The sequence below is a fragment of the Gracilinanus agilis genome, chromosome 2, assembly GCF_016433145.1.
Source record: "Gracilinanus agilis isolate LMUSP501 chromosome 2, AgileGrace, whole genome shotgun sequence".
NCBI lineage: Eukaryota > Metazoa > Chordata > Mammalia > Didelphimorphia > Didelphidae > Gracilinanus > Gracilinanus agilis.
The window spans coordinates 436016859-436037440 of NC_058131.1; the positions used below are offsets into that span (position 1 = coordinate 436016859).

The following is a 20582-nucleotide window of genomic DNA, read 5'->3' on the forward strand; positions in this document are numbered from 1 at the left end:
CAGTATCAATAAGAGCAGGATAGATTTGATCTCCTATTGTCACCATAACCAAAGGTTCCCTGTCTTTAGCTGTCTAATCAACAGGTACCAAAGGTGTTTCTATCTCTATGTCCCCCAAACCCATTGATCTTGTTCTAGGACTTCTGTCTGTGCTGGCTCAGGATTCTGTGAGTGTAATGATGGTAAGTCTCCTTCAAAAATGACTTGTTGGACTGCCAATGCCTGAATTGGCATCCCTGGACTGTTCATGGGCCTATCAATGTCAAAATGTATCTCAGTTTTTCCAGACCATAAGTAAGGTAGAGTGTCCTTCTCTTCACTGAACATGCTTTGCTGGACTTGAGCAAAGTTAGATTCAAGAGAGGTATTCCTCTGCATTAAAGGAAATTCTACAGAATTGGGAATGTGTTTTTGGTTCATGACTACATCCCAATCCTGTGAGTCTATTCTTTCTTCTTATATTTGTTCCCTAGACTCCATGTCAGTAACAGGAAACTCAACTCTAGATGTATTTTGCATAGGAAACAAAGTCAGTGTTGTAGATTCTTCCTTTGTCCCTATTGATGTCATTTTGTTCCTCTCTTGGCTACTGACGTTTATGAAACTAAATTCCTTTAAATGCATTAACTCAGAATCTACTCCAAAGGCAGCTCTCTTTGGAGTATCACAGGCTTGAAAGTGTGCTACGTCTTCATGCACTTGACCCTGAAGTAGGCTTGGTACAAATTCTCTAGCTCCAGGATCTAGCTTTAAAATTCCTCTAACTTGTAGCTACTAGAGTTTTCACTTTCCCTTCCAACTTCCCTAGTTGGTGATAGAGAAGAGGTAGTGCCTGTGTCTGAGAATTCAGCACTTTCTTTCTCAATGGTCTGTAGGAGCTCATCTCCCTTTATTGACACTGTCCATTTCCAAGAGATCCCCATTAGAACAACTGTCTATATTCATTGCCCTTGCTGTTTGGCTTTGCTGTACATGTAAATGATCCACAGTCTTACTACAGAATGGTTCTGTCCCCCCATAGTGAAAATCAAGGAATGCTACTTTCTTCAAGCTTTTATCAAGAACTTGTGCAGATGTGCCTGGTTTTCTGTCAGTGTACCCCATATCACTGTTTCCTTTCCCATAAATTATCTCCTTAATTTCTATTATATCTTCCTCCATTTGCAACTCCTTCTCAGTCATATCTTTGTAATTTTGTGTTACCTCCTCCAACCCATAACTCATAATATCTTCTGCACCTATTTTGTTCTTCTCACATTCCTCTGCTACATCATTATCACCGCCTTTCTCTTTTCTTGCAACAACTGCTTTCTCTAAGGCTGCTTCCTCGGTTCATAAGGTACGAGGTCTAGCACCTTGGGACAGGTATTCTTCCATTTTTGACAAGCTTGGGGACCTACTAAACTTGGCACAGTCATGGTCACAACATCTGGCCTTAACCCTATCACTGTATCTACTATTGTTGTCCCTGTTGTTATTATTGTTGGTGTTATTATTGTATCTGGAATTATAGTATGTATTCCTCCTGTTGTTGTTATTATTCCTGTTTCCAAAGTTAATCTAGGACTTATATCAACAATCCCTTACCACGTGGCCAATTTTTGAACGAAGGAAACATCTCTTAATTTTGTTGTTAGCACTGCCACTAGATTGTCTAGGCCTGCTTTGGCTCCTCTGATTGGTGGACATCAGAGCCATATTTTTTATTTCTTCCACCTCCCTGGCTTTCTGAGCTTCCCTCAATTGCTTTTTAAGCTCAGCAATCTCTCGATCTTTTTCAGAGTTTCTAGATGTTTTAGTCACTATCCTTTGAGTCATGGACATAAGCTGCTGTCTTTCTCAATTCTTCAATGGGCATGGTCTCCCATTGTGGGCAATGCAGTCTAAAATAGGTTTGAATGTAGTTTTGACTTCCTTTTACAAATTGCCTCCTGATATGCTGAATGTTGTCTTCCGCAGTCATGTCCCTGAACCCTAGAATAGTCTCTCCAGCTTCCAACAGTCTGTCTAGGTATAAGCTTGGATGTTCCTCCTCACCCTGCTTTAACTTTTCAAATGAGCCCCATGCATTTGATTGTTTGGCATGGAGTCTCATCGCCTCTGCCAAGTCCTCCCTGCATCTCCTAAGATATGTCATGTTTGCATGAGAGGACAGCTCTAAATCTTGATGTTGCTCAGGCCATGATGCTAGATTGGGATTGTTCCTTGTTTCTGCAAGAAATTTAGCTTTTTTACTTGGGGTAAATAGTTCTGTTAATAAGAGTTCCACATCTTCAAAATTAGGATTATACAGCCTGACTGCCCGTTTGAATTCTTTTATCGCTTTATGTGGATTTACGAAGAACTGGGGGACCCTCCTTTTTAAAATCTCTAGATCCCCTCCAGTAAATGGTTTATAGCCTTTAACATGTATAATCCCAGCATCCGGTTGTACTATTATCCTGTCTGTAATAGGAAGTATTGTTACAGGAGCTGCCTCTACCCCTGCAACTTCTTGCTTTTCTGGGTTGTCCTTTTTAATCTCTTGTTGTTTTTCACCCCCTTTCTTTGTTGTGACCGTGCTTTCTATGATTTCCAGCTGCATAATTGTCCTAACATTAAGTTCTTTCCCCTCCCTTATTTGTTTGTTAATTTCTATTAGTGTTTTCATATATTCTAACATTTTTTCCATAGCCAGGTCAGTAACTTTAGTGTTTCCAAAAGTAAAAGCCAGTATCTTTCTTAAAATCATTAGGGCTCCATAGCCAGTGGCAGACATGGCTATGCCTGTTGGTACATAAGCCAATGCCTCTCCAACTGTAATTGTTAGCCATAGTTAAGTGTCATAAAATTCTATTATTGACCTAAAAAATTGGGGAACAGTGACAAACCAAAATGTAGCACAGGTTTGCCAAATCCCATAAATTAAAACAGCAGAGCACCCCAAGGTAACGATTGCTCTATTTAACATGTTGGCTATCTTATCTCTTCTCCACTAGGTCCTTTAGTACAAATCCTAGGCTGGCTGGCCAAAACTGTTATGATGATAATAACAGATAGTTTGGAGAAGCAGATAAATGTGTCAGGGCCAAATAAAGCTTTAGGTCAAGAGCCAGAGATTGACAGGCTTCAGTTGAGGAAAGGAGGGGGCTGAACACTCCTGGCTCTCAAACCCCTCCCCCTCTAACTGCTTCTGCTTCAGTTGGTAATGAAGACAGGAATAAGATTCTTCTGGTAAGTTTCAGTTATGGCTGAAACCCCAATGATGTTCTTTCTTCTTTAATTATATTCCTCACAGAACTGTTAGAAGTGTATATTGAAGCTAGTTATCTAGCTGATGAGGACAGAGAAGATCTTCTTAAACTGGCAGCCAACAGGATTCAAACTAAATGTTCAGACTGAGTTGTAAGTATATTTCCCAAATAATTATCAGGCACAGATTTGAAGATAAAAAGTTATATTAGGAATTAACAAGGAAAATTAGAGAAGTTAATGAAGGTTTTAGGATAATGAGAGGAGACCCTGAACTGTTAAATTGATGCCGCCCTTCCCCCCCTCCTCACTGAAGGGGATGAAGCACTTAACTAAAACTGGCTCTCTTGCTATTGATAAATATTATACTCTCTAATCACTAAGCAATTATATAATTATATTAATGAAGAATAGTAATAACAAACAGGCTAACTATGAGTAGAAATCACTAGCTTATGCTACAATGGCCACCTCAGGAGAAACCCCCAAGTCAGGAGTAGCAAGCAGAGTGTCTCCTCACATCCACTCCCACCAATTAACTGTCTCCAACCCTTCTCAACTGTCCCTCACCCAAAGTTCTCCAGGGGGGGTTCCCTGGAATTCTGGGTGAGGCTATCCCTGTACGTTTGCAGGGATTCCATGCTTTGCATCTACACACAACAGTATTAACGGTGACATTTGATGGAATATCAAAACAAACAGGCATTTGATCAGTATTGCCCATCTGCCCCAGGAGATAGACATGCTTTTTACATATGATGGGGTACACAATACACAACTTATGGTTTCAAAGCTGGAAGTGTTCGAATATAGTGCAAATGAGACTTTCAAAGATACATAGTGGGAAAAAAAATGTTACACTATATTCAGGCTAAAACGGTAGCTTGCTTTGTATATATTTGTTTGCATGCTATTACTCCCATTAAACTACAAGTTCTTTGAGGGCAAGGACCAACTTTTGCCTTTATTTGTATCCTCAGCACTTAGCACAGTGCCTGGACACATAGCAGTTGATTAAGAAACATTTTTAAAAAGCTAAAGGCACTAACATGGGTAAAGAGGAAAAAACTGTAATTGATGACAACATGAAGAATAACTTGGAAAATCCTTGGGAATCAAAAAAAGAAACAAATTCAAATTAATACATTCAGGAAAGTAACAGCTAACTAACAAAATAAACTCAAAACCTGATTAGTACTTCTATATGGCAATAACAAAATTTGGAAGGAAATAATAAAAAGAGAAATCTAGTCAAAATAACTATAAAATTCATAAAATATCTGAGAATCAATCAAAGAATATCTATATAGATACAATTACAAAATGTTCCTTAAAGAAATAAAAGGAAGCAGCTGGGTGGCTTAGTGGATTGAGTCAGGCCTAGAGAGAGGAGGTTCTAGGTTCAAATCTGATATCAGACACTTCCTAGCTGTGTAACCCTGTGCAAGTCACTTAACCCCTATTGCCTACCCCTTACCACCCTTCTGCCTTCAAACCAATACATAAAATTTAAATAACTAAGGTATGTTAAATTGCATGGCTGGACTATAACAAAAATTAAAATACTATAAAACTAATTTATAGATCTAGTACCATAACCAAATGAGCAAGGAGTAGTCAGAGCTGAAAAAAATAACAAAATTTACTTGGAGGAACAAAAAATACAGACCATGAAAGTAGATAATGAAAATCAGGAGAAATGAAGTACTTACAGATCTCAAACTATTAAAAAATAGAAATCATTAGTGAAGAACTGAAGGAGTCCTAGATTTTTTTTTTACTCTGTTTCTGTTTAAAAAGCCAACATTACTCTGCTTCATATAGGTGTTCTGTTTTTAAGGTAAAATCTCTGCTGTTCACCAGATATAATATTTTAATTCTGTTATAAGGAAGAGATAAGTTTAGGAGGAAAATGTAAGTAAGCAGAGGACAGATGCATGAGACCAACAAGGAAAGATTCTGGAATGCTGCAGGGAAGGGTTAAGCTGGAACTCATTGACTGTCTCTCTCTGGATTAGAAGCAGGAGGGAGTGGATGCCAAGTCCTAAGGATTTGATCCTATCTTTATTGCCCCTGTGTGCTGTCCTTGTGCGGTGTGTCTGTGGAGAAGATCCTAAGAGCCTGTCACTATCCTGTATCAACATCAAGCTGTCAGTAAGCAGAGGTCTGAGTCCATCTGGAATTGGGACCTTTCCCTGGGTCCCTGCCTGATCTGTTACAGACCAGTATCTCTAATAACAACCAAGAGAGGGATTTTTAGTCAAGGATATCTAGAACAGGGACTGGATTTACAGAATAGCTAGGAAAGAGTTGGAAATCAAATCTCTGATGACCCTTCATGAGAAGGATTTCTCTGGGTTACATAGCTAGTAAAATTTAGTGTTAGGGATTTTCCCCTTTCCCTGTTAACCTTTCCCTTTGGAAATAAAACTATAAACTTTTACTTACTGTGACTGGTTATCTGTGTGCTGGTCCCAGACCACGCTCTGACCTGGTCAGAGTTAACTGCTGGCCTTCAACCCACATTGAAAAAAACCCTTTTTATTGGCCCAAAATAATTCAAGTAATCCATCTAATCCTATCTACAAAAATACCCCTATTACAGTTCCTTACAAACAGGGCCCACACATACGTACACAAAACCAAACAAATTTTGAAATAGCAACTGAGAGAATTTTATTTCTGTTGACTGTTAATGGTAAAAAGAACTTTTTCCTTTCCTATAACTATTGTGAACACCTTGCTTTATGGTCACTCTAACTAGGGAGGGAACAAGGGAGAAAGAATATCAACAGTTCACAGGTCCCTAGCATCCATTTACAAGCAGTGTGCAAAATGTAATGCTCTTTTATTAAAAAATATTCTAATTTTTTTAAATAAAATTAGGGAACCTAAAAAATAATCATCAAACCTTTTTTCAAAATTGAAAAATTGAACTGAGCAGACAAGGAATCAGAAATAACTGAACTAAATGTTCAGTGTTTAATAAATCTGAAAGCATGCATTATCTAAGGAAAGAACTCTATTTCACAAGAAATGCTGGGGAAACTGGAAAGCAGTCTTGAAGAAATTATGTATAAGTCAACTTCCCATAATATCCAAATAAATCAAAATGAATCTATAACCTGAAACACCTCATGCAAGTTTTAGAAAAGAACTAGACATCACCATAGCTAAATAAAGTCTTAATTTTAAAAAGATTGAAGTGACAACAAAATATAAAAGAGATAATTTCTATTATAAGAAACTGAAAAGTTTTTACAATTTTTATAGTAAATTTATAAAGGTCTAATTTCTCAAACTTACAAAGAACTAAGTCAAATTTATAAGAAAATAAATCATTCCCCAATTGGTAAATAATAAAAAGGTATGAACTGTCAGAAGAAGAAATTAGAGCTATCAATAGTCAGATGAAAAAGATGTTCTAAATCACTCTTGATTAGAGAAATGCAAATTAAACAAATTCTGAAGTACTATCTCACACCTATCAGATTGGCCAATGACAGTAAAGGAGAGTGATAAATGTTGGAGGGGATGTGGTAAAATTGGGACATTAATGCAATATTGGTAAAGTTGCAAACTAATCAAACCAATCTGAGAGGCAATTTGGAACTATGCCCAAAGGGCTATAAAACTGAATATACCCTTCGATCCTTCTGTATTATTTCGAATTCAGGGGGGTCCCATTTAAAAGTATTTAACAAACTTCCTGTGGACACATGGGGGACTTTGAGACTACACTTTCCGTGATCCAATGGATTTCCAGTTTCTGATGTGATGACGTCAAACAACGGGAATCAAAGTAGAGCGCGACTTAACATTAGGGGTAGAGCTGGGGCTCACTCTCTCTGGCATACGAGACTGACAAGATGGGAGAAGGTAGCCAGGTGCGTGGGTCCGATTTATTCTATCAAAATGGGCCCAAATAAAATATTAGTTTTCCTCATAACATCAGTCTTTATCATTTTTAATCTTTACATTTATGGCAACCAGAAGTTTGGAAATGTGACCCTCAATTTTTTAGATAGCCTTAGAGTATTTAAAATCCTCTCCAGAGGTATGGACCTGCTCTTGCCGTTTTGGAGTTTTTGGTTCCTTTTTTTCTTTTCTCACTGTTCTCCCCAGCCATGTGGCTGCTTTTCAGGGAAAGGGAAGAGTGGCTTTGCTCTCCATGTTTTGTTTTTGCCTGTGGTCGGACCCTGCCAGCCAGCTAAGCCCAATCCACCCTGGAGGAGGCGGAGAAGCTGCTTCTGGCTTCTAACCTTAACCTCAAATGCTGGTGCCCTGCCTGCTACCGCCAGTGCAGACACCCATCTGCCGCTTCTCCTGATCTCCACCTGATCCCTGGCCACTACTTCTGCTGCTCCTGCTGCTGACTCCTGAGTCCCCAGCCATTTTGAGTTCGATCTCAGAGACTGCTTCAGCCGCTGCCACTTAAGATTTGGGAAGTATAGCCTCCCTCGCCCCCACTTCACCCCCGCTCTCTTGTTACTAACTTTTAACCTGAAAAGACACTTTTACCCCAAATATCGCCCTCCACATAGCACCCCCCGCCCACAATCTCTCCACATGGATTTTCTAAAAACTGACCTAAGCTTTTCTCTAGCCCCTACCCCATGCTTCCACATGGGCGCTAGTATTTACTCTTCAAACAGGAAGTAAAATGACAAACTTTCTTGTGATTATTTCAAACTTGAAACTCAGGAGAACTTTGAACTTTAAAACCCCTTAAGCTCAGAGCAGAGCTAAATTAGAAAAACCTTGAATTGAACCAGGGGTGGACTTTTAACACCTCAGAACTGAATGGGTTTTATTTCTGTTTTAAAAAGACTCTGTATCTTACTGTATTTTGCTGATTAGTTTTGTGAATTAATTTTGTCATTTTTTTGTTGATTTTCCTGTTGCACTGACTCATTTTAAGCTAATGAGGTTTTGGCTGCTAGATTAATTCTGTTTATGATTTATTGTAATTCCCAAATAATGAACAATCTATTAGAACTGGTAAAAGAGGTTTTTTGACTGTATAGCTTATCTGGTACCCATATTGTATTTCCTAATTTATTTAAGGTTTCATTTTTTACTGTATCAAAAGAATGCTGTGATATGTACCATCTATGAACATCTTACACATTTTAAAGGTGTGCCTTATGTATACTGGATTTGCCATCTAACCTATCTTAACCTAACTTAGGCACATGGCTTAAGTTTTTATTCTATCTTGATAATTGTGTACAACCTTGGAGATTTTGATGCCTTGAAAATTTAAATTATGATTTTATAAGAGGTTTTAAATTTTTCTTTAGATCCTAGTCCCTTCTGTATAAATGATAAGGTTTTATATATTTTATTATAACGAATTGTTGTCTTAAGTGGGTAGAAAAAACATGAAAATTTCCTACCCAGGATTTTTTATACAGGAAGCCAGGAAGGCTCCTGTATGTTGATGTCTCTGTCTTTAGCTTGCTTTCTATCAGAAGGACCTATATTCCTGAGGATAATTCTGACTCAGAAGGTTTTTTTTTTATCAGAATTTTTTTTAGGCTCTGCCCCACAATTGCTATGGAGGCAGTAACAGAGTTTGTTGAGAAAATATCTTAACCAAGGTTTGAATTTGTAACAAGTATATGATTTTTTAAACATCACAGCAAGTGATTATAATAACAGGTTGTTTATTATTGTTTTAAAATGTGTTATTAGAAATTATGGTACTCTATTTGAATGTGCATTGTGAATCTGCTATTTTGTAAAACCCATTTACACTCACAGCTCATGCAAAGGCTTAACAGGAAATGAATCTCATTTTTGGGTGGAAAACCCTTCACTAGTTCTAAGCTATTTATTTTTTGACATTTTATTTTTCTTCCTTACATGTGCAATGCAATATTTGTTCTTTTCCAATTTTTTTTAATCCTTGAAAGCATTGTTTCCTTATTGCTTTTCCTTTTAAATTTTAATTAGAGCAATTGATTTTTTCCTTTTTTCTCATTTTGTGTTAATCCTTTTTTATTTTACAGTGATATAAGCTTAATGCAAATACATATTTGCTATATTATTAATGCATACCTAAAAAGCCTGAGACTATGGTAACCTGCTAATTATTGGCAAATATTATGGGGCTGTGATATAAGGTCTCTCTGTCTGATTCCAGGAGAAGTGCTAAAAAGAGCCACAAGGTCATGGAGACTGACTGAGAATCTGCAAAGTGCCAAGGAGCAAAAGGCCATTCAGATCATGGATTGCAGAAGTTCTATGCCAATACTGAAGGGCTTGAAACTGAGGTTTGAGTTTTTGGAGTCGCAGTCTTTTCTAATATTTTAGAAGACGAGAGTCCCCTTTAACTTAAATTCCTAGTGAAGCACCTAAGATTGGCTATCATTTATGGCTCATTCCCTGAGAAGGTGCAGAAAATCAGACCAGAGAGAGACATTCCCCTTATTTCTCTTATATAGAGAATGGCAATTTTCTGTAGTACTGGCCTTGAATGGGTATTTGCAAACTGCTTAAATCACTTTAATTGGGCCTTGATTCAAAGGCCTGTTATAAGTTTATTTTTCCTTTTTTTATTTGAATTTGAATTTTTTTTTATTTCTTTTGCCAATTGATTCCATTCAACCCCGTGACTCAGCCATACATCCTTAGCTGAGAAATGTGTTATTTAGAATTTTCCTCAGGGGGATGTGTGTTAGGCTTTTAAAAATCGATAATGTGAAAAAAAATATATACACACACACACACACACACACACACACATATATATATATATATACATATATGTATTTAACTCTTTTAGGAGTAATTTCAGGGGGAAATGTATGATTCTTAGAAGGAAATGTATGTTTTATAATCTATAATGTAAAGTTTAAATTCTTTTAAGAATAATTTTAATTAATTGTTTTAATTAATAATTAATAATTTTAGCTAGTACTTAAAGAAATCTAAGGAAGAAAAAAAAGGATGATACTCCAGGCATAAGGAATGGACAGAGAAAATACATGGAGTCTAAAGATGGAGCATCTTCCATGAGGAACTACAAGGAAGCCATTATCACTGGATTACAGGATACCATGACAGAGAATAAAGTAAAGGAAGCCAAGTCACGAAGGGCTTTGAATACCAAATGAGATTTTATATTGATCCTTGAGGTGACAGGGAGGCCCTAGAAACTATAGTAAATGAAGAGTAAAGGGATATTACTATGCTATGAAAAATGACTAATATAGGATGGGAAGACTTATATGACCTGATTCAAAATGAAGTAAGCAAAATCCAGGAAAACAGTATATTGTACACGATGACTATGATATAAATGTAAAAAATAACAAAACAATCAGAACTGAATGCTCCAAAATTATAATAACTAAGCTTGACCCCAAAGAAGAAATATTTTAAAATGTGTCTCCTCCAACTTCTTAGAATAAGTAGTAAACTACAAATGTGAAACAATATATATGCAATATTTGATGTTTTTGATATGTTGTTTTATTTAAAGGCTTTTTTCCCTTTTTTTATTGTTTGTTATAAGAGATAGTTCTCTGAGAGTGGGAAAAAGGAAAGCAACATTAGGAAATGTGACAAAATATATCAACAAAAACAATTTTAAATAATAATTTTCCTGGGTCCTACTATTATCACTCTTACCTGCTTGCTACTTTCCGGGAACCTGAGGATTTCTGTTTCAGGGACAGAGAGGTGGCCAATGCTCTGATCAGAATGACAGCCTCTTGTGTACAAATGAATCTGAAATACATAAAAATGAATTTTTAAAAAAAGGCAAAAATTAACAAGATAGTAGAGGAAAAGGTCCTGGAAAAGCCTAGTTTCCTTATATTCCGTAAACAAACAAACAAATAAATAAATAAATAAATGGCCAGCCGGCCGGACAAATAAATGAATGAATGAATGAATGAATGAATGTATAAGTAAGTAAATAGATAGGAAAAGTCAGAAAGTGATAGGGGACAAAAAGAATGTATAGGGAATAGAATGAAACTGATAAAGATCTCAGGAGGAAGAACATGCAAGTAAAGACCTTAAGAGATATTCCTCAAGACCTTAAAAGAGAAATAAGAACTGGAATGCAGAATGTATAGCCCTCACAACAGAAATAATTGGCAGAAAAGAAAAATTTGTATGTACAGTGGCAAAGTCTCACCAAAAAAGAGAGAATAAACGACTGGAAATGCAAAGACAACTCAAAACAACCTTAACACTATAAGAAATAATACAAAAAAAAAAAAACTACACAAAACTTCTGTACACAGAAAATAGTTCCAATCAAGAGTGTAATAATGGCCTTTAGGGGAAAAAATTTATGCTGCAAACACCAAAACAGAATGGTTATATTAAATAATTCCACTGAGTGACAACAAATTTCACAAGCAACAAAAATAAAGACTTTCAAATATAAAGGAAAGAATTCAAATAACACAAAACTATTCTGTATATACCAGAAAATGGAGGAGAAAGAAGTAGAATAATGTGTTTCAAAGAGGAAAAGGTCCTCCAGATGTAGTACAATCTAATAAGTCATATAAATCTGAGTCTAACCAACTATACAGGTACTGTACTAGGCAATAGGGATACAAACAAGAAAAAGAAACAATCTCTACTCTAGACAAAGTAATAATATATAAAATAAACCCACAATAATAATCAGTTTTTCTATATATTACCCATAAAACTCAGGAGAAGATAGAAGAAATTCCACTCCAAATAACTACAGAATATAAAAATCTATCTGATAAGATACATAGAGGATTTTATATGCATATACATACAAAATACTTTTTAAAGAAATAAAAACAAACCAGAATAATTAAAGACATTAATTACTCATGCTTGGACCATGACAATCTTATAAAAATTATAATACCTACCATTATTAAGTTTGTATCCCAAACAGATTAAAAAAAAATGAAAAGGGGAAGCACCTATAAGTACAATAATATTTAAAGCAGCTCTTTTTAGGGAGGCAAATATTTGTAAAATAAAGGGACATCCATCAATTAGGGAATGGCTGAGTAAGTTATAGTATATGATTGTAATAGAATACTATTGTGCTATAAGAAATGACAAGTAGAAAGATCTCAGAAAAACACACTTACATGAACTGAAGCAGAGTGAAATAAGCAGAGCCAGGAGAACAATGAACAGTGACAGGAATGCATTACAAAAAACAACTGTAAATAACAGCAATATAATGATCCAAAACTATCCCAAAGGATTCATGATAAAAAATTCCAGCTATTTCCAGAGAAAAAGAACTATCTGAATCTAGACCAAAGCAAACTTTTTTCACTTTCTCAATTTTTTTTCTATTTGAGTTTCCTTCCACAAAAGGATTAATGTGGAAAAATGTTTTACATGATTGCACATGTAAAATTTATATGAAATTGCTACCATCTAAAGGGGGAATCGGGGAGTTCTTAACTAAAGAGATTGAAAGGATAATGGTAAAAACACACTTTTGGTTACATAAAGTTAAAAAGCTTCTGCATGTGCAAACTACTAATTCAAGTTTATAAGAATAACAGTCACTTCTCAATAAATAAAAGATCAAAGGCTATGAAGACTGAGTTTAATGGAAAGAAAACCAAGGTATCGAAAACCATATGAAAATATGTTCCAAATCACTAGTGTTATATTGAATCTCTGGGAGCTTGAAGTTCACCTTTGATTGACAAATAAGTCAGTTGGATAGAATGTTCCCAGGGAGGCATGCGAGAGGCAGGAGGGGGCAGTTGAGAACCCTGAGGAGAGATTCTGGGTCTTTGACCTATGCTGAGGCTGGAGATCGGTGGATCCTGGTCTTGGAGTGAGAGGGTGCAAACATCTCTCTGCAAACTCTTCCTGTACTTGATATACCGTTTCCAACCTGTATTTGACCACCACCTTGGTGTCTACTGCCCCTAGAGATTAGGAGTTTCATCATCTAGATATCTAGGTTTCCCAGGGCCCGGGAGGGATCCGGGAAGTGGGCAGGAGATGAAGAAGAGGGTAGAAAGGGAGGACATAACTCAACTGTTAAGGCTGAAGATCTACTGAAGAAGAAGCTGAAGATTTCCCAGCAGTTTACCTACTCTGGTTTAGTCCTGGCCAGGCTGAACCAGAGGGAAGCTACATTGATTCTTCATTTGCCAGCAGTTGAGAGTTTCATTAGTAACAATTAAAGTAGGGTCTCCTATACCACATTCCTTACCCTCATCCTTCTTGTTTAATATATAAAGTTTGAAGTACCTTCCTAAATCAGTTTCAAAGCTTGTTTGGGAAGGGAGACAACACAGTCAGAATATCGTTATCCTAGCTGAAAGAGCCCAAATCAATATATCAATTAACCCCAGGTGGGTCCTAAAGGATAAACCTCTCTTAACCTGAAGGATCCTGCCTGGGCAACTGTTATAAAGGAGAAGTGTCATCTTATTCCTCTCTGTACATCATTTCTACCATCTCAAATAGATACAAGAGACCTCCCATAATTATAACACTAGTTAAGGGAAATGCAAATTAAAACAATTCAAAGATTCCACCTCATAACCATAAGATTAGCAAATATTGGGAGGAAAAAAAAAAAAGAAAAATTTTTGGAAGATGTGGAAGGACAGGTACACTAACTCTCTATTGATGGGGTTGTGTAATTCTGGAAAGTAATTTTGAATTATACCCAAAGTCACTAAACTATGACCCAGCAATACTCACTACTAAACATATGCCACAAAGAGATCAAAGAAAGAAGGAACAGACTTATATGTACAAATTTTTGTTTTAGCAAAGAACTAGAAACTAAGAAGGTGCCAATCAACTGGAGAGTGGCTATATACAGTATATGGAGGTAATAGAAGAATAGTGAGCCATAAGGAATAATGAAAGACATGGATTCAAAAAATCCAGAGGCAGAGCTAAGATGGCAGCATAGTAGCAGGAAGCTTCTGAATCTCCTATCAATCATTACAAAACGTCTCAAAAGAATAGAAATCAAAATCAGATGAATAAAGGGGTTGTCCTACTGGACGAAGCCTTAAAGGTAGTAAATGTCTGGGGATTTCCACACTGTAAGGGGGCAAAACTGCACTTATCAAAGCACAAGCTGATCACTCTGCCCCCACACCATCTACCAGGCCAGAGGGCTGGGGAAATCTCTAAATTCTCAGGGACTGGCTGAGGGCACCACAGACTTACACCTGAGGGCAGTGCAAGGCCTTGGCAGCAAGACTTGAAACCCAAGGCTGAGGAGTGTGGAACATGGGGAGCAGAGCACAGAGCTTGGGCAGAAGCAAGGCTGGCCCCAGCCAAAGTAGCAGGAGCTGGAAAGATAGCCTCGGGGCAAAATGCTTTAAAGTGCTCTACACAAAAAACATCACAAATTTGCCTGCCCTCATTCAGGCTTCTGATTGGGGAGGGAAGATACTACCAAGGCAAAGCCCTGCAAGACATAAGCTAAGAAAGCAATCAACATGCAGGAACCCCAATCCACTAGTGGCAAAATAAATAAGCAACAGCAAAAAAAACTCTTGACCCTGGATAATTTCTATGGAGAAAAGGAGAAAAATACAGAAGCAACAGCAGAGAATTAAAAAAAAAAGCAAACACATCCAAACTTTCCAAAAAAAAAATAAATTAAAATTGGTGACAACCCCTCCAGGAACTCAAAAAGGAGTTTGAGAACAAAGTAAGAAATATGGTACTGGCTAAGACAGAAGGGAAGATAAGTGGAATAGACTTGGGGTAAATGACCTAAGAAAGACAGGGTATAATAAACCCAAAGATCCCAACTTTTGGGAATATTTGAAAACAGTATGGGAGAGACTGGTCTGTATCAAAATCTCACACCCTATGCCAAGATAAATTCAGAATGGGTGAAGGAATTGAACATAAAGAAGAAAACTATAAATAAATTAGGTGAACACAGAATAGCTATCAGATCTTTGGGAAAGGAATGATTTTAAAATCAAGGAAGAGTTAGAAAAAATTACAAAATGTAAAATAAAGAATTTTGATTACATTAAATTAAAAAGGTTTTGTACAAACAAAACCAATTCAAAAAAATTAGAAGGGAATCAACAAATTGGGAAAAAATATTTATAACCAAAAACTCTGACAAAGGTCTAATTACTCAAATATATAAGGAACTAAACCAATTGTACAAAAAATCAAGCCATTCCCCAACTGATAAATGGGCAAGGGACATGAACAGGCAATTTTCAGATAAAGAAATCAAAACTATCAATAAGCACATGAGAAAGTGTTTTAAATCTCTTGTAATTAGAGAAATGCATATCGAAAAAACTCAGAGGTATACCTGACACCTAGCAGAGTGGCTAAAATGACAGCAAAGAAAATTAATGAATATTGGAGGGGATATGGCAAAATTGGGACTTTAATGCATTGCTGGTGGAATTGTGAATTCATCCAACCATTCTGGATGGCAATTTGGAACTGATATCACTGCTGGGTTTGTACCCCAAAGAGATAATAGGGAAAAAGACTTGCACAAAAATATTTATAGCTGCACACTTTGTGGTGGCAAAAAATTAGAAAATGAGGGGATTCCCTTCAACTGGGGAATGGCTGAATAAATTGTGGTATCTGTTGGTGATGGAATACTATTGTGCTCAAAGGAATAATGAACTGGAGGAGTTCCAGGTGAACTGGAATGACCTCCAGGAACTGATGCAGAGTGAAGGGAGAAGGAAAACCATATACACAGATGCTGATACACTATGGTACAATCCAGTATAAGGGACTTCTCTACTAGCAGCAATGTCATCCAGGATGACTCGGAGGGGCTTATAAGAAAGAATGTTATCCACATTCAGAGGAAGAACTCTGGGAGTGGAAACACAGAGGAAAAATAACTGCTTTATCTCATGGGTTTACAGAGAAATGATTGGGGATATTGACTCTAAACAATCACCCTAGTGCAAATATCAATAGTAAGGAATATGTTTTGATCAATGACACATGTAAAACCCAGTGGAATTATGGGTTGGCTATGAGAAGGGGGTAGGGAAGGGGAGGGAAAGAACATGAATCTTGTAACCACAGGAAAATACCCTAAATTTATTAATTAAATACATTTTTCAAAGATAAAAAAAGATTTATTAAATATCAAATCCCTTAAATAAAGGTGACTAAGAATTTAAAAAAAAAAAAAAGGAACCAAGAAAGATAGAAGAAAAATGGGAAGAAAAGTGGGAAAAAGAAAGTAATACAAAAACAAAGTAACAGCTTAAAAGAGGCACAGAAATCAAATGAAGTAACGAGCAAATTGGAGATCAAAATTGAGCTGCTGGAAGCCATGAAAAGTAGGATAGACCAAACCAAAAAAGGAAAATCAAAAGATTATAGCTGAAAATCAATCTTTAAAGACTAGAATTGGGCAAGTAGAAGCTAATGATCTCACGAGATGATAAGAATTAATAAAGCAAAATCAAAAGAATGAAAAAATAGAAGGAAATATCAAATATCTCACTGAAAAGACAAATGACCTGGAAAACGGATCCAGGAGAGACAATTTGAGAATTATTGATCTACCAGAAAGCCTGGAACAAAATAAAAGCCTTGACATCATATTACAAGAGATTATACAAAAAAAACTGCCGTTTTTAAAACAAAAGGGCAAAACAGACATTGAAAGAATCCATAGGTCACACTCCCCCCTACATTAAATCCTCAAAAGATAACCCCCAGGAATGTAATAGCCAAATCAAGAGCTTCCAGGCCAAAGAGAAAATATTACAAACTGTCAGAACGAACTCAGATATCAAGGAGCCCCAGTCAGGATTACACAAGATCCAGCAGCCTCCACACTAAAGGGGCACAAGGCTTGGAATATGATATTCAGGAAAGCAAGAGAATTGGATCTATAACCAAAAATCAAGTAACCATCAAAACTGAATACACTTTCAGTGGAAAGTATAGGCATTTAACAAAACAGAAGATTTCCAAGCATTCCTAAAGAAAAGACTAGAACCAAATGGAAAATCTGATGTCCAAATACAAAATTCAAGAGAACCATAAAAAGGTAAATAAGGGGAGAGGGGGCGGATTTTTAAGGGCTTCAGTAAGGTTAAATTGATTATATTTTTATATGAAAAAATGATACCTATAACTTGAAAATTGTTTTCATTATCATAACAGACAAGAATTATTCAGAGGTTGTGATACTAAGTTGTTTAAGATGATATTTTAAAAAGGGGGGAAGAGGATAATACCAAGAGAAACTTGAAGGAAGAAGAAAAATAGGATAAATTATACCAATAAAAAGGTAGATTGGAGAGTGGGGAGGGAATACTAGTATAAGAAGAGGAGGAAGAGAGTCATAATAGGTATTATTTAAACCTTACTCTCAGTGGAATAAGTTCTGAGAGGGAAGAACAGCCAGATCTATTGGGGTATAGAAGTATATCTTACCCTACAGGGAAACAGAGAGGAAATAACGAAGTGGGGGAAGTGGGATGGGGAGTATTAAAAGGAAGGGAAAGGTTGGGGGGAGGAGAGATTAATAGCCTTAAAGAAAAATAAGAGGGGAATAGAAGGGAGAGGGTGGGAAGGACAGTAAAATAAGGGTGGGGAAACGGGGGACTGAAGTAAAACACTGGTGTAGAAGGATATAGTGAAAGAAGAAAGGGTAGGACTAAAAGAGGAAATAAAAATGATGGGGAATACACAGGTGGTAATCATAACCCTGAACGTGAATGGGATGAACTCACCCATAAAACGAAAGCAGATAGCAGAGTGGATTAAAAACCAAAATCTTACCATATGTTGTCTACAAGGAACACACATGTGGCAGGCAGACACACACAGAGTAAAGGTAAGAGGCTAGAGCAGAATTTATTGGGCATCAACAGAGAAAAAGAAGGCAAGAGTTGCAATCATGATATCTGACAAAACCAAAGTAAAAATAGATCTGATTAAAAGATAAGGAAGGTAACTACACCCTGATAAAAGGCAGTACAGACAATGAAGAATTATCAGTACTAAACATGTATGCACCAAATTGAACAGCATCCACATTTTTAAAGGAAAAACTATTGGAGCTTAAGGAGGAAATAGAAAAATTATATTACTGGGAGACCTCAACCTTCCTCTATCAAGCCACAAAATAACTAAGAAAGAAATAGAGTTAATAGATATATGGAGGAAAATAAAAAGAAATACATCTTCTTTTCAGTAGCACATAGTACATTCACAAAGATTGACCATATACTAGGGCATAAAAACATTGCAAACAAATGCAAAAAATGCAGAAATAATAAATGCAACTTTTTCAGATCATAATGGAATAAAAATTGTAATTAATAAGAGTACATTGAGAGGGGGAAGCTGGGTAGCTCAGTGGATTAAGAGCCAGGCCTAGAGACAGGAGGTCCTATTTTCAAATCTGGCCTAAGACACTACCCAGCTGTGTGACCCTGGGCAAGTCGCTTGACCCCCCATTGCCTACCCTTACCAGTCTTCCACCTTGGAGCCAATACGCAGTATTGACTACAAGACAGAAGGTCAGGGTTTAAAAAAAAAAAAGAGTACGTTGAGAGGCAAATCAAAAATTAATTGGAAATTAAATAATCTGATTTTCCAAAACTAGTTGGTTAAAGAACAAATCATAATAACAATGATTTCATTGAAGAGAATGACAATGAAGAAACAACATATCAAAATTTTTGGGATACTGCAAAAGCAATACTCAGGAGAAAATGTATATCCCGCAGTACCCATATTAACAAAGAGAGAGAAAAAGGAGATTAACGAATTGGCATGCAACTAAAAAAACTAGAAAAAGAATAAATTAAAAACCTTCAGATAAAGACCATATTGGAAATCCTAAAAATCAAAGGAGAAAGTAATACAATTGAAAATAAAAGAACCATTGAACTAATAAATAAGATGAGGAGCTGCTACTATGAAAAAACAAATAAAACAGATTGGTTAACAAAGTATTGGTTAATCTAATTAAGAAAAAGAAAGAAGAGAACCAAATTAACAGTATCATGAATGAAAAGGGTGCTACCTCTAATGAAGAGGTAATTATTAAGAACTATTTTGCCCAATTATATGGCAATCTAGGTAAAATGGATGAATATTTACAAAAATATAAATTGCCTAGATTAACCGAAGAGGAAATAGAATGCTTAAATAATCCTGTATCAGAAAAAGAAATTGAACAAGCCATCAAAGAACTCCATAAGAAAAAAATCCTCAAGATCAGATGGATTCACAAGTGAGTTCTATCAAACATTTAAAGAAGAACTAATCCCAATACTATACAAACTATTTGACAAAATAGGCAAAGAAGTAATATTACCAAATTCTTTTTATTATACAAATATGGTACTGATTCCAAAGCTAGGAAGACCAAAAATAGAGAAGGAAAACTATAGATCAATATCCATAATGAACATAGGTCCAAAAATATTAAATAAAATACTAGCTAAAAGGCTACAACAAGTTATCACAAGGATTATTCACTATGACCAAGTGGAATTTATACCAGGAATGCAAGGATGGTTTAATATTAGGAAAACCATCCACATAACTGATCATATCAACAACCAAACTAATAGAAATCACATGATTATCTCAATAGATGAAGAAAAAGCCTTTGACAAAACACCCATTCCTACTGAAAACACTAGAAAGTATAGGAATAGAAGGGCCTTTCCTCAAAATAATAAGCAGTATTTATTTAAAACCATCAGCAAGTATCATCTGCAATGGGGATAAGTAAGATGCCTTCTCAATAAAATCAGGAGTGAAGCAAGGATGCCCATTATTATCACTACTATTTAATATTTGTAAGGGTTAAATTTAATGGTTGGAAAATAATTTTATGAAATTATGGTCACCAATATTTATTATGTCTCAAGTCAGAAATTTATTTACAAATATTTACAAAATGGAGAGGAAACAAAAAAGAGAGAAATGTGAAGAGGTTAGAGAGGTTATGTATCCTATCAACCTAAATGTTTACTCTGGGTCTGTTTAATCCAGGCAGAGTTTAATTAGCTCTCAACCAGGAAGGCTGGTAGTGAGTAACCACGAGGCATCCTCCAAGATGGAAGCTAGTCTCTTAGGAAACTAGGAAAGGAGTCAGCCTTTCACTCACCCAACAAAGTAGTTCAGGTGTCAGAGTCTAAGTTGAAGCCAAGCTCCAAGCTAACGATCCAAGCGCAGTCTCCAGCAAAGCTCCTTCACAGACTCTTCCCAGTTAGAAGACTATCTCCAGAAGACAATCTCTTCAGACAATCTTCTCAAAGACAATTTGCTCTGAGGGAGTTTGAGGCTTGCTTTTATGGTGACTTCTTGTCCCTGCTCTTCACAGGGACCAATCACAGTTTCCAAATTGTCTAGCA

General features: G+C 36.3%; 1 protein-coding gene across 1 annotated transcript in view; it reads right to left on the reverse strand.

The window, feature by feature from the left end:
* Positions 1 to 20582, reverse strand: part of TEDC1 (tubulin epsilon and delta complex 1) — a 99097-nt gene that overhangs the window by 48627 nt on the left and 29888 nt on the right. The window contains exon 5 of the mRNA XM_044659933.1: positions 10870 to 10968. Within this exon, the coding sequence (XP_044515868.1) occupies positions 10870 to 10968 (99 nt within the window). The remainder of the gene's footprint in view (positions 1 to 10869; positions 10969 to 20582) is intronic.